General features: G+C 39.4%; 1 protein-coding gene across 1 annotated transcript; it reads right to left on the bottom strand.

The window, feature by feature from the left end:
- Window positions 1–8,018: 8,018 nt before the first annotated feature.
- On the bottom strand, window positions 8,019–13,466 carry LOC115689979 (polygalacturonase At1g48100). The gene is made up of 8 exons (XM_056319816.1): window positions 13,110–13,466; window positions 12,553–12,681; window positions 12,260–12,433; window positions 12,093–12,128; window positions 11,804–12,011; window positions 10,623–10,704; window positions 8,775–8,883; window positions 8,019–8,684 (listed from the first exon to the last, which is right to left on the bottom strand). Exons 1-8 carry the CDS (start codon window positions 13,383–13,385, stop codon window positions 8,283–8,285), a joined length of 1,416 nt encoding a protein of 471 aa, XP_056175791.1. The 5' UTR covers window positions 13,386–13,466; the 3' UTR covers window positions 8,019–8,282.
- Window positions 13,467–14,221: the final 755 nt, after the last annotated feature.

The following is a 14,221-nucleotide window of genomic DNA, read 5'->3' as shown; positions in this document are numbered from 1 at the left end:
GCGGCACGAGCAGCAACTATTAGAAGTGACAAAATTCCTGTCGCAGTGGTAAGTGCTGGGAAAATCCCATATGTTATTTTGAAGATGACAAAAATAATCAAATATAACTAATGTGTGTATTGATTAAGTAAGACCGGGTGATATATGCACAAGCCAATATGCACATGGTGTTCTAGCTAGGTAATTCTAATGTGAGGAGTGCACTGCCACTATAAAGAGTATTTTGCCAATATCAAGGGATCATTGCCGATATCAAGCTTAAACAAGAGATTGGGCACTAAAGTGTTTACAAGCTAGAAGGACCTTGAGATAAGGTGAACAGCCGGAAAGACCTTGATCAAGGGTGAACAAGGGATGTTCGTGATGTCTTATAGGTACCAAGATTTGGTGAACAGTTGGGTCGACCTAGTGATGATAAACAAGTCTAGAAAGAGGAAGTTCGGTAAATCTTGGAAGGATCATGGAAGGTGAATAGTTTGGTAGAATCTTAATCGCCAATATGCTTGAAGATAAAAGATTTGATTGTTATTAGGAGCAACACATTGTTGGTAGGAGTAGCTACAGATATTAGAGAACTGGAAGATGTTTGATGACCTCTTTCCAATCTCAATCTAGTGTCTAATGGTTATCTTCAAGGTTCGGAAATCGGAAAAGAGCACTGAAGTTGAATCAGAGCAATTCTGGCAATTATGAGCCGAAGACGGACTCTAACAAAAGTAGACTGACCGTTTTGGAAAACTTCCATTGTTAGAAAGACGTTCTAACGCTAATGAGCGACAGAGAGACGTCTGCTACTAGCAATAGTAGAACCAATGGCTACTTGAGGGATTTGAGTTGGAAATGGTCATCCGAGGCTGGATGGCTATTAATTCAATCCAAGAGAAGTAGTGGGATCGGGTGGAAAAAAAGAAACAAACAAAACTAGTCTAGTACTTTGAGCATTCATCATTCCTCTATTTTTGTTGGTATTTATTGTTTACTCTTGATAATATCTCTATGAGGTTCTACTGTCTGTAGTTGTGATAAAAGCAAGTGCACAAGAGTGATATCGGTACTTGTGTCTTGATAGTGTAATCTATCATTTGATATGAGCAGTATGTGCTAATTGGAACTTGTCTTAAAGATTATTAGTGGATTACAGCCTTGTTGTGGCTGTTAGTATGGAGAGTGGATCTAGGCTTGAGGATAAAGCCGAACTATTATAAATCTCTTTGTGCTCTTTTCTATTTCCTTGCTAGTAGTATTATCTGTTCATTGTTATCAATATCTATTTGATAGCATCACTTGCACTTGTCACCTTTAATTGTCAAGTATATTTTGGTTCTTGATAGTTCTCAAACAACCTATTCATCACCCTTTAGATTGTATTGTTAGCCCCAATTATTGGTATCATTGCTTCATTCATGTTATTTGAAGTATTTTACTTTTGAGCATAAAAATCCTTATCTGTGGGCTAATTATTGGTTTTTATGCATTTGAGGCACAAGCTCCAAGCAAGCCACCTTACTTTGATAGTACCAACTATGGATATTGGAAACATAGAATGAGAGCTTATATAAAAAAAATCGAACTTACAATGTGGGGTGTGATTGAGAATGGACCAGCAATTCCTCCACCAGCTGAAGATGAACAACCACCAACTCCACTTGCTCCTACTCGTGACGAGATTCTGAGAAGACTTGCAATAAATGCGAAAACTAAACATTTATTATGTTGTGCATTGTCTAAGATTGAATTTAATTGAATCTCTTCATGCATTACAACTAAAGAAATCTTGGATAGACTCCTAGTTACATTTGAAGAACAGACAAAGTGAGAGAAACAAAGACGAATATCCAACTTAGAGATTATGAGACATTCAAGATGGGACCATATGAAGACATAAACAAAATATTCATGCGCAACAACAACATCATGAGTGGACTTGCTGAACATGGCAAGTAATACACAAATGAGGAACATGTAAACAATATTCTTCGAGCACTATCAAAAGAATGGGTTCATGTGAAAACACCAATTTGTGAAGCTCAAAGACTTCAACCCTTGACCTTGTTTGAGCTTATTGGAACTCTTATGGCTTATAAAATCGAATCCAACAATGAGTCGAGAAAATCCAAAGGTAAAAAGTTTATTACATATAAAGCCAACACTCATCATGTAGGTTCCAAAGGATTGCCCTCTAAAGATAATGATGATGAAGATGTGGGTTTGTCAATCCAAGAACTCCAAAAGCTGTTCAAGAAAAAGAAGAAATGCAAAAGGCTTGGACAACACAAAAAGAAGAGAAAATTCTAGAATGCAAAAATTTCGAGCGAATTAGAATGAGAATTAACTGGTAGTAACAATGAAACCTAGATAGCGCCAGAAGAAGATCAATAAGAGCATTGCCCATGATCTATAGAAGATGATGCCCGAATCTGATCCTATCCAAATATTGATTCTACAAAAGAAGGATTTCATGTAAGGATTAACAAAAATCATATTTAAAGGTAAGGTATTTGTTAAACATCTACCTTGGGTAAGAGAATAAAAAGCTCATACGTGCCTTGCAAATTTTAAAATGGATTTATTATGATTCTTGATGATAATAATGCTTGCAAATTGCTTAGTTGTTGATGATTATATATAATTCATATTCATATTTTTCTTGTCATAAGTATAAGACATTACATGCATTACAAGACATGGCATGTGTAATGCTTGTATACAATAGAAGCATCTATGTCTCAGTTTGCTAACAATGTTGGTACAACATGTCATATTCTCAAAGCATCCGAGATTATTTTGCTAAGGGAAAATCCCCTTGATCTTGAAAGCAACCATTGCATACTCTTATGTTTTTGGATGCACTTGCTGTGCTCTTAGAATTACATATTATATTGTTGGCAAGTTTGATCCAAGAAATCAAAGAAAGGTATGTTCCCGATATGCTTACTCTCTTGCATAGATTATCATGGTATTTAAAAGAAAATGGAGGTAGTAAGAAAATTTATCCATGTGAAATTTGATAATCTTCTTGATTAAAGTTATTTGCTGGAACTATCACGACGATAGAGAGAGGAAAACAAAGAGATGATGTCACGCCCCGCACCCCACGAAGCGCGAGCATCCCGTCACTGGTCGAATTTGTTGCGACATCCCAGGACGCGTCGCCGACCCAGCACCCAACGCACAGAGACCAATGCACATGCGGAAGCAACGTCTATATATATATATATATATATATATATATATATATATATATATATATATATATATTATATACACCCGTACAATATACAAGACAACCAAGGATAGCACAGCACTGGAATTTAGCACAAATAAAAACATTTTACATTACTGCAGAAATTTATACAACATCCATTACAAGAAAAGCAACTAGAAGACAAACTGAGCAACGGCCATTGAACAAAAAAGATGGTGGCCCGGGGATACTAGACTAAGGCGGGGCTTGGTCAAAAAGGTGCGACATGCATAGACATAGTCTTCTCGATAAACTGGGGAGTCCCAAAACGGATTGGCGCCTCTGCCATCCTCACTGCCGGGGATCTGAAAAGTCGGTTTCCAACAACCGTGAGATGAATCTCAGCAAGTAAATAACCCCTAAACCTAAACTAGGCTAACATGCACCTCCTGACAGGTAAATTAAACACACCATGCAGTGTGCCATTAAATCACCATAAATTCCTAGGCCCGCGGCCCAAATCGTTTATATCACAGCCCTGCAAGTTAGGCATTTATCAACAATAATCACGTGCAAACTGTTGAATACACACACAAATAACGTTCTCGGCACACGATTGCCATTTTCATGAATAACACGATTATTCCGACTCGAAGGCCAATAGATATCCTGACCCGAAGGCCACGACCCGAAGGCCACTTTCAGCAATAAATCGACCCGTAGGCCCGACCCGAAGGCCCGACCCGAAGGCCACAATTTAAAACGACCCGAAGGCCCGGCCCGAAGGCCACAATTTAAAACGACCCGAAGGCCCGATCCGAAGGCCACAATTTAGTCACATCAGGTACGTGCATCTTTTAGCACTCGCAATTTCAATCATATTGAAACACTAATAACGAAATCACGAGAAATGGAATCCAAGCGAATTATCAATGCTCATATGCCAAGTACAATTATTCATAAATTCGACGAATTCAACGCATTATCGGCACGTACAATTCATTCCATTTTAGTCCACTTAAACCCGGCACTTATTTCACGTGTTTAAAACAATGCAATTCAACGCGTTTAAGGCCCGCCATGGACGAATCAAATTCAGCCACTAGTCCCACAATTATGGCCTTAACAATTTAATCCAACCACGCCTTAATTAGACATTGGGTCACCCAATTCAAACAACCACACATTAACCCAATTAATCCACAACTTAGGCAAAATAATGCATTCTCGGTTTCTGGATGAACAGTACCAGAACAGCCCCTAATTGGGCCTAAAATCACACTTAAATCATTTTATTAGGCTCTAATAATACCCCATAATCAACTAGTACACATTAACCTATAATTTAATCATAATCTAGGCTAATTAACCCCTAATTTACCCGCTTAAAATGCAAATTAATCTAATTCGGGTTTAGGGATTTAATACTCGCCTAATCGACTCGGTTCGACGGAAACGGGCGGCCAATTACCGACATGCGGCAAAATCGGCGGCGGCGTTCCGGGGGGAACAAGCCGGCGGCTCACGGCGGCGCCGGTGAACTCACGGCCACCCACGGCCGAGACAGGGGAGGCGGCGGCGGAGACGGCTGGAGGCTAGGGACGTCGGGGACGGAGGTACGGCGATGAGGACGGCGGTGGCTGGCTTGAACGGCGACCGGCGGTGCACGGCGGCGACGGTCTTCTCGGTCTCGGTTGAAACGGCGGCTGAGGACGGCGGAACAAGGGATGAAGTGGTCGAATGGGCTGTGGGTGATGTCTGGGGATGGTGGGGTCACGGCGGCAGCAGCTCGGCGGGACGGGCTCCGGCGCGGCGGCGGTGAAGATCCGGCGGTGGCTGGCCGAGCAAGGAAACGGCGGAGGAAGAGGCTGCTCGTGGAGGTTTGGCCGGGAAAATGGAAGAGAGAGAGATGAGCTGGTCAATTATGGGTTAAAGTTGGGTTAGTGGGTTCCACATGTCACCAATCTAGGGCTTTGGACAAATTTGCCCTTCATCCAAGGGTTAGAAATCCACCTTATCCAATAATGCAAGGGTCTTTTTGTCTTTAGCCCTCAATTATTGGGCTGACCAGACCATAGTTGACCCAATTAACCCTAGTTAACTCCCAAAAATGGCCAAAATTCGGAATTACCAAAAATGGGTCCAAGGGCATTTTGGTAATTTTCCGATCCCGGGTCAAAATTCCAATTTTTGTCCATATCAATCCTATATATGCGTGGCCAGCATAATATGGCGTCGGATTCGTAAAAATCCTCCTTTAAGCCCTCGAAAATCAGCCCGAAAGTTTTGAAGGGCAAAACCGTAATTTTTCACCCCGGGTTCGAAATTCCATTTTTCGACCGTACGCACTCCAGATATGCGTGGCCACCCCAAAATGGCATCGGCCTCGAAAAATAATCTCATTTGGCCTCAAAAACGGTTGCCGGAGTCTCCAGGGGCAAAATTGTAAATTTTTCCAATTTCTGCCGAAATTCCAATTTTCAGCCGTACTAGCCCCAAACATATGTGGCCACACTAAAATGACGTCGGCCTTACAAAATAGTCGCAAACGCCCTCGAAATTTCGACATCGAAGCTCGGGTCCAATTTCGCGTTCAAATTTGCTCGTTTTGAAGTTTTAGGGTCTCTCACTAACGGGCGGCTGTTTAGGGGTTACACGTATCGACCTAGGGTTGTCCGAATCGTGATGGCCTCGAGTTTCGGTAGAACACGAGGAATTATCACTAGTGCCGGGGGTCGCGATCGTTCGGATTAATTTCGGGATTCGTTCGTCAAGCGAACTTTCGGTCATGCGGAATCACCCGCGGTCCGAGAGTACGTCATTGATTACATCGAATCCGTCATTTTCCTAAGATCGGCCCATGTTGGCCCAAAATATTCCCTCGGCATTTCTCGAAATCGGTACTCAACTCGCGATCGTGTCCCCGGTCCACGTACCATTTCCTATTTAGCCTTTCCCATCGGGTTAGTATCCCGTGATTGATCAAGTCCGGGCGAGACTTACTAAAATTAAACGAGAATTAATATACACTTTATTGGTCCCGGTAACGGTTCGAAATTCGGGATGTTACAGATGAAGAGCAAAAAGAGGAAAGGATAAAGGATTGTTGGCAAGGGCAACATCAAGTTGAGTAACCTGATAATTGAAGATGTAACTCTAGTAAGGAACTCAACCACAACTTGATTAGCATTAGCCAACTATGTGACAGATGCTACAAAATCAATTTCAAGGAATGTAAATGTGTTGGAAGTAAGTAAAGCTAGATCTCAATCGTTTACCAAAAAAGATATGGTGATTTCTATTTTCTTCATCTTGATTGTGATGCTATTCTATGCCTTGTATCTATTAAGGATGAGGAAGAACTATGGCATAGAAAGCTTGGTCTTATTAGCATGAACCAAAGTGCTAAATTATCTACAAAGGACCTAGTGCGTGGATTCATTAAGTTAAAGTATGAAAAATCTGAATTGTGCAATGCATGCTCGTTGGCTAAGCAAGTAAAGAGATCCTTCAAATCTATAAGTAATGTTGCTACTAACTGAGTTTTGCAGCTGTTACCAATGGACCTATTCAGACCAACAAGGAACACTAGCCTCGGTGGTAAAATGTATTGTTTGGTGATCATGAATGACTATTCAAGGTTTGAGGATAGTTTGAAAGGAGCACAAGCTACCAAAGAAGAGGAAAAATATTAAAAAAAAATGGGAGAATCATGATCAACTCAAAGAAGCAACACATTGAGGAAAAACATAGATCAAGTATGAACAAATTTGATCAAGATTGAGCTGATTTTGGCCTAGATCTAGATTATTATTCTGAGGATGGAAAAAAATGTGAATGCATGTATAGAACTTGCTGAGTTTTATATAGTACGGTCAGTGCATTTTCTATATCACCTACTTTTTGTCATTAGCAAAATGTCTTGCTTATACTATTTTTGAATATGACAAAAAAAAAAAGTGTGGAGTATCGATAGGCATTCATGTTGGATAGAAGCAAAAAATAGGAGAAATGTCATATAGAATCAGTCAGGAGTAGTAGATGCTGGATAGTGGCAGATACGGTTTTGATAAGAGCAGGATAAGTTGGACAATAACAAGCAGTTCATGCATTAAAGAGCAAATCCAATCATCTGTTGATAGAAGCATCGTTGCTAGAGCATAAACTAACATAGATACGAGAACAGATACTGAGTAGGTCCAGTCCTAGGTGGCACCACCGCATTTGATGTTTTACATGCTCAACAAGGACTCTAGGAATGGCCAATAACCTAAATGATGCAGGGGCCTTGTGCCGAACTCCGTTAGTCCCGTGAACAGCCAATTAAAACAAACGAAAGGCATCCTATATCAAGTCATTTTAAATTTTACCTTTGAATATAATCGATAGGTAGTACGAATTCGACGAGTTATTTTTCATTTGGTTGAGAAGGTTTACTCTCAAGGCCCCTCACGGAAGAGTTAGTGAGACTTATCTACAAAGTGCAACATCCCATATCTAGGTGCTATGGCATCAGAGATATATTCGAAACCCAACATTCGCATCCTGACTCTAATACCATTGTAGGTGGTCTCACCCAGGTCTACTTTGGTCGTGACCCACCCACGCTAAATAAGTTTGAAATGCATCATGTTAGTTGAAGGTTGCGCGAAGCTTATTTGATTCCCAACATTTTGCCTCCCTCGGATCTGTTTCTATAAAGATATTAAATGAAGATAAAAAGCCAACTGGTAAGTTTCAATTATCTAAAAGTGGAGGTTGTTGTACTGTTGGTTTCAGGGCATTTTCGATTCGAATTTAGACCTTTCAACAAAAGATTTCGAAAGGACTAATATAAAAGAACTTTGCATTTTATTCAGCTCGATCAATTTCTAGACTACCTTCCCTGTCTTGAAGCATGCGGTGAAAGTAATTAAAGATCCAATTCGACAAAATCTACATCATCACCTTCCCACATCAAAAAAGGATGCAGACGGAAGAATTTTAAAAGGAAGAAAATAACCTAAGAGGAAGAACCACTCGAAAAAGAAAAGAAAAGAAACAAAAATAAGAAAAAAATGATGATCCAATTCAATATTAGAAATCGTTGCCATGTTCACTAGCAAACTACATCGGGTGACCTAGCAATTCGCTTGATCGACCCACCATCACTTCTCAAGCAATCGTCAATGCTAGCAGGAACGAGAGGAGCCACGGCTTTTCCATAAGAGTTATAACACAAAGCCTCCCGGGAACCACCGACTCCTGGCGACGGCTTCAGTTGAATGTCCACCAAATCGACGTCGGTGCACGGGACGTCATGGCTGCATGCAATGTGAAGGGGCTGCGCTGCGTAAGTTCCGACAAACTGGTCGAATTTGACCCCGGTTATCGCAACGCCTCCAGTCTGGTTCTTGCAAATTCTTTTGTCGCAGTAGTATTGATCGATCATCATCGGGACCTTCACGTCAGAGACTTGAACGTTTGAGAACGATACGTTCTTGACTGACCCAACTCCTCCCTACATTACATGGGAAATGGTTAGTTGTTTTGTAGAATAATTGACATTAGGCAAAGAATTAATGATAAGATTTGGCATTTTTTGTTTTACCTGCCAAGTCTTGATTCGTACACCGTATAGTGTATTCTCTAGAGAGAGGTTCTCTACAATAATGTCGGAGACGCATGCCACACTTTTATCTTTCCCTAATCCTCCTAAACTGTCACCAATAAATTCAAAACTCTAATTCAGTGGTTAAAATTCGTCACCATGATAAACTTGGTATGGAATCATCAATCTAGCACATCTTTGCCTTTTGTCTCTATTGTTGATGCATGAGGTATGTATTATATGTGGTATCTTGGGAGTACCATGTGATAGTTTTTTTTTTCTTTTGAAATGTAGGGATTACTTGATATTATCTCTATTTGATAGTGGAAATGGTATGTGTTGTTCTGATCTTCACATCTAACTCTCTTTCATGGCAAGGGGGATGGAGGGAAGGGAGCAATGATTGTATGCACCAAATACATGTGAGCCCATTCAATCCCAATTCGTCATATCACCAGGGAGATGACATCGAATCTGACGAAGAACCTTTGGTTCGGTCTATTGACGCTACGAACGAGGAGCTAAATTGAAAACTCAATTTGCTTCCAAAATTTAATTGATATCCATGTATCAATGCATTTTGCATAAGCTAAAGTTAATTAGGTTTCATGGCTCTTCACAACTTTTCACAAACCATATAAAAGGGTTTATGAAACGCTGGAGAACTCTTCTTGTTTTTTAGTCCAACCATGATGATTGGAACTTTCTTTATCACACGTAAGAGGTATAAAATGATGTCTATTCAAAATGAACATTAGAAAACTGCTTGCTTAAAATCAATTTTTTGGGGTAATTGTTGCTTTTAACTTTTTCATTATACTTTGGTTTATTATTTATTGCCTGGAAATCTTAAGAAGCCTATACATGGACAGCTGAGATCATTAGTAATCGTTTAAATTTTTTTCATGATTTTAGAATTTTGGCTAGAAAGTAATAGCGGATTTTTTTACTTTAACCAAGTATGAATGAACAAGCCCTATGTAAGACTTTATTTATACTTCAGACATCATGATAGATGATCTTTATCATTTAAAATTATGATAAGGACCACATCAATAGGCATAAGTTCCATGAAATACCCTACTAATTTCAAGAATTATCTAATGCGAGAGGTGAGTCAAAATCTTATGGGTATTTATAAAATTAAATTATCTGAACCTGGTAATGTGGGTCACAATACTGGGAACGCGATGCCTAATATATCAAAACTTATTACTCACAATGAATTAAAATTAATAATCTAGGCCCAAACAAATATTTTGTGATACCCAAAGTCCGTATAGATGGAGAGAATTTATGACTTCATTCATAATGGGGGGACCTACTCTCAAATGGTCATCACATTGTGGTGTTGCACTTTATTATTCTTTTTGGAAGTTTGACTCACGTGAAATCAGCTGAGTTATTATAGATAGTATTGAAGTGAAAACCCAATAGTAGATGTGTGGTTCGAGGACGCATGGGGGCTAAGTTGTTCTGGTGAAGGCGAGGAATAGTCAACAAGGCCAAAAGGTTTGGATAAGGTGCCGCTTTTAGAATACTTATTGGATAGCAGAAGGCCAGGGGCAGAATGTGCCAAATGACACATTGAAGGCGAGGGAGTATTACTGGCCATTATGATAAACACTGATGGCAAAGGGCCAACGACTAGATTCATAAGTGTGATCCATCCTAAATAATATCTAAGTACTCTTTTCGAAGACTCGGTCTAAGTTTAACAAGATGGATAGTTGAACACTTTATATTGGATTTATTTTGAACAAGATCTACTAATTATTTTCTACCCATAACAGTTATCATGTCCGTTTATATTTGTTCCTTCTCATTTCTATATATGTATCACTATACCTTATACCGTGTCCAGGGCCACAACTAATGTGATGGATGTGAACGTCAGAGCAGCCCGTCTGTACAGAAACACAGTCATCCCCTGCATGATTAGAAACCAATACTAAGGGTGTGTTTGATAACTACATTAAGTTTTGAATAGAACTTTTCAACACTAAGCCATTAAGTGCATTTGATAACCTCTAACTTCCCGCAACTTAATTGATTGTTTTAAGTTAAATATCATTTGGGTCTTTTTGATACCTCCGATAAGTGCTGAAAATGAATATATTGCACTCAAGAAAATTAAGCACGTTTGATAAGCATAACCAGTTTTGACTTGACTTAAAAGATTCAATTAAGTCAAAAAATCACTTGATTTGCTAAGAAAGAATGTGGTTACTCAATTCATTCAATAGAAAATGTATCAAAATAGGAAATAAAAAGTTTCATATTACATTGCCAGAAGGCTAAACCTTACCAATTATATTCATAGTGCAAAATTCGACAAGAAAAGAAATAGTTCAATACCAAATATTTAGCAATTCTGAAAATAAATCAATGCTTAAAATTCAGCACTTCATTTTCAGTTTTACCAAATCGACAGCAAAGAATAAATTACTTGATGGAAATTAAAATTTTGCCAACTATACTGTTAAAACCTTCCAATAGTGCTATTTACCCATGTTAGGTAAGAAACTAGTGGAATTCATAATTCAATTTTCAACTATTATGATACAACTTTTGTTTTCATTTTTAGTAGCTAAAGATTCTAACATTAAATTTTTAGTATTTATACTTTCAGCTCCTACATTTCATCAAACGAGTGAAAAAGAAAGAAAAGGAAAACATAAGATAATCTTAATTACGACGATAATAAAATATGGTATTAGCAGTGTCAGTAAGTGCTCTCAAGACTGTTTACTTTCTATAATGCACTTCCAACGTCAGTGCTTGCTGGATCCAAACGGGAAAAAACAGAAAATCCATTCTCTTAACTCAGTATTAGGCAAACAAAAACATTAGCCTAGTGTGATGCTTTTTGAAAAGTTTAACAGGTGACCTTCTACTGACTAAGAAACAATTCCTGCAAACATGTGCTACATCAAGAGCAAGCATGGGATTATGAATATAGTCTTTATCTGCCCAGAAGAATGAGGAGCAATCAAGGGATCGCTCATCTAGGAAAATTATGTACATACCACAACCGATATTCGAGTGTTCGATTTCTACGTGCTGGCTGTTCTGAAGGTGAATGCCGTCAGTATTTGGGCTGTCCTCGGGCGAGGAAATGGTGATGTTACTAATCTTGATCCCTCTGGAATTGTCGAACTTCAGATGGCAGAGAGGACTATTGACGATGCTGATGCCACGGACCATCACATTACAGCTTGAATAAAACCTTAAAGCCTGCACAGATAGAAACAAATAAACCATCAAGAACAAACCTAGCATTCGCATTAATCTATGTTCAAATGCAAGAATCCTTACCGTTGGTTTCATGCCCAAAATGTGTTTCGATGTGCTCTGCAAAGAAAGGAAACACAAGAAGCACATTTAGCACCCAGCTAATGTTCCATGAAATTTAGGAACATTAAGAATAAACTTCATGTGTAGTCATTGAAGAGAAGAAGACTGGTCTTATTAATTCGAGTGACCTGCACATTGTAGTGCAGCATCTGGGAGAGACTCCACCACTCGGACCCTTGACCATCAACAGTCCCAGTGCCTTGGACTGTAAAGTTCTGGACCCATTTAAAATTCAGCCACTGTAATAAACTGTATTTTTTCCTGGAGCCTACTTCTGGAGGAGCTTGAACAATTCCATCAATCTGGAAAAAAATGGTAATGACAATCATGAAAATGGTGATGACAAATAAATTCTGACATAATACTTCCAAACTTGAACCAGAAAAAGGGTACATAGGAAGAGGTTGTGATATGAATGAACCTGAAGAACAAGATTAGGCATGCAAGGGCCTTTAAAAGAGATGGGCTTGACCAGGAACTTGAGTCCTTGCGGGATTACCAAAGTGGCCGAGGGTACCTTGCAAGCCGCTTTCCATGCCGCTGAAAATGCCTGTTCATTTGAACTGGCTTGAGGATTCAGACTCAGACATTGGTCAAGAATTTGTCACACCGAAATTCAGTGTAGCTTACTGTGTTAACTTAGCCAATCACGACTCAGAAACCAATTGTACGATCGAGAAAATGAAAAGTCTTCACAAAAACATTCACCATTTTTAGGTACTGTATGTGAGTTAGAGCCTATATAGTGAATGTATCAGATAACATTTCGCGCCTTCCGCACCATTCAACTTTTGTATTCCCTTACGTTAAAGAGTGCATGCAAATTACTAAATGGGAGATTCATATGTTGTAGTTAAAGCATTGCATTAAGATAGCAGACTAACCTTATCCTAAAGTTTTCCACTAGTGACTAATGCAAATCGACCATTGCTTCGCACACGCACTCACAAGCAGACTAAAGAAGATGCAAACACATACCTTCGAATCGTCGGACACTCCATCTCCTTTAGCTCCAAAAGAGAGCACATTGAACATGCTTGACTCAGCGCGATGGTCACCATAACGTGGGGCAGGAGCTGGTGCAGGAGAATTATGATGGTTGTGGCCGTGACTCTTGCTCTTCTTGATCATGTGACTCCTCTTGGCCTCGACTTGACCCCTGCAATGCGTGATGACGATGAACATTATTGTTAGGACGGCTATGATTATCAGACGAACAAGTTGGAGGCATGAAATATTGTCGCTCTGCTTCATTTTACAGCCTCTCTGAGTTTGATTTTGGAAAAGGAGTGAGAGTATGAGGTATGTTCTGTTCAGAGACGCTGGTAGGAGGTAGTTATATGCAGTTGAAACCCGTGTTATATTACGAAGATAGCCTTCTACAGTTGTACCTAACATGAAAGATGGGCGCGAACTTATGCGTCTGAAGACTTTCTTTCTAATATCTTTATGGCTCTATATGTGATCCATTATCCCCAATCTTTTACATCGATGTTCTTGATTTTTCTAATAGCTCAGGGACACGAAATGGGAACATCCAGCCACATCAATTTTAGACAGAAAAACAGTTTACGCATTCAATGTCAGGTAGTGTTAATATGAATCATAAATGTCCATTTTCTTGGTCGATTAACTGATATGTTCGAGATTATTTGGTGGTTTCTTCTATGGTTTGGATAACCAAAGCGACTTTTTAGTCTTTCTGATTGGTAAGGGGCAGAAGGGGCAACCAGTACTAGCCATCGTCTCTAAGCCTTATTATGAGGGGGCCACCCACGGTACAAAATATTCGGATTGAGTCACGCACCAAAATATCAACCAAGATTTTGGAAGTGAAAAATCTTTCCACACAAGAGATGCTGTGTAGTTAGGCAATATTGTACGAACCCATTTAGAGATACGCTCATGACGCTAATCAAACTCGTAATTTCATAAAAGAAAGCTGATGGATTTTCCCACTGAGGTAGGAAGCAAGTCCATAGTGGAGGACTACCTCAAAAGTAGAGCGTGTACAATACAATACTAAATTGATAATAGACTTATTTAAGCTCCGGGCATGCCTTGACATTTTTATATATGATCCGACAAAT

Source organism: Syzygium oleosum, unplaced genomic scaffold, assembly GCF_021117445.2.
Source record: "Syzygium oleosum isolate NSW1041296 unplaced genomic scaffold, Sole_v2.1 Sole_v2.01, whole genome shotgun sequence".
NCBI lineage: Eukaryota > Viridiplantae > Streptophyta > Magnoliopsida > Myrtales > Myrtaceae > Syzygium > Syzygium oleosum.
Note: the sequence above shows the minus strand (reverse complement) of the source record. Positions and strands in the feature narration are given on the sequence as shown.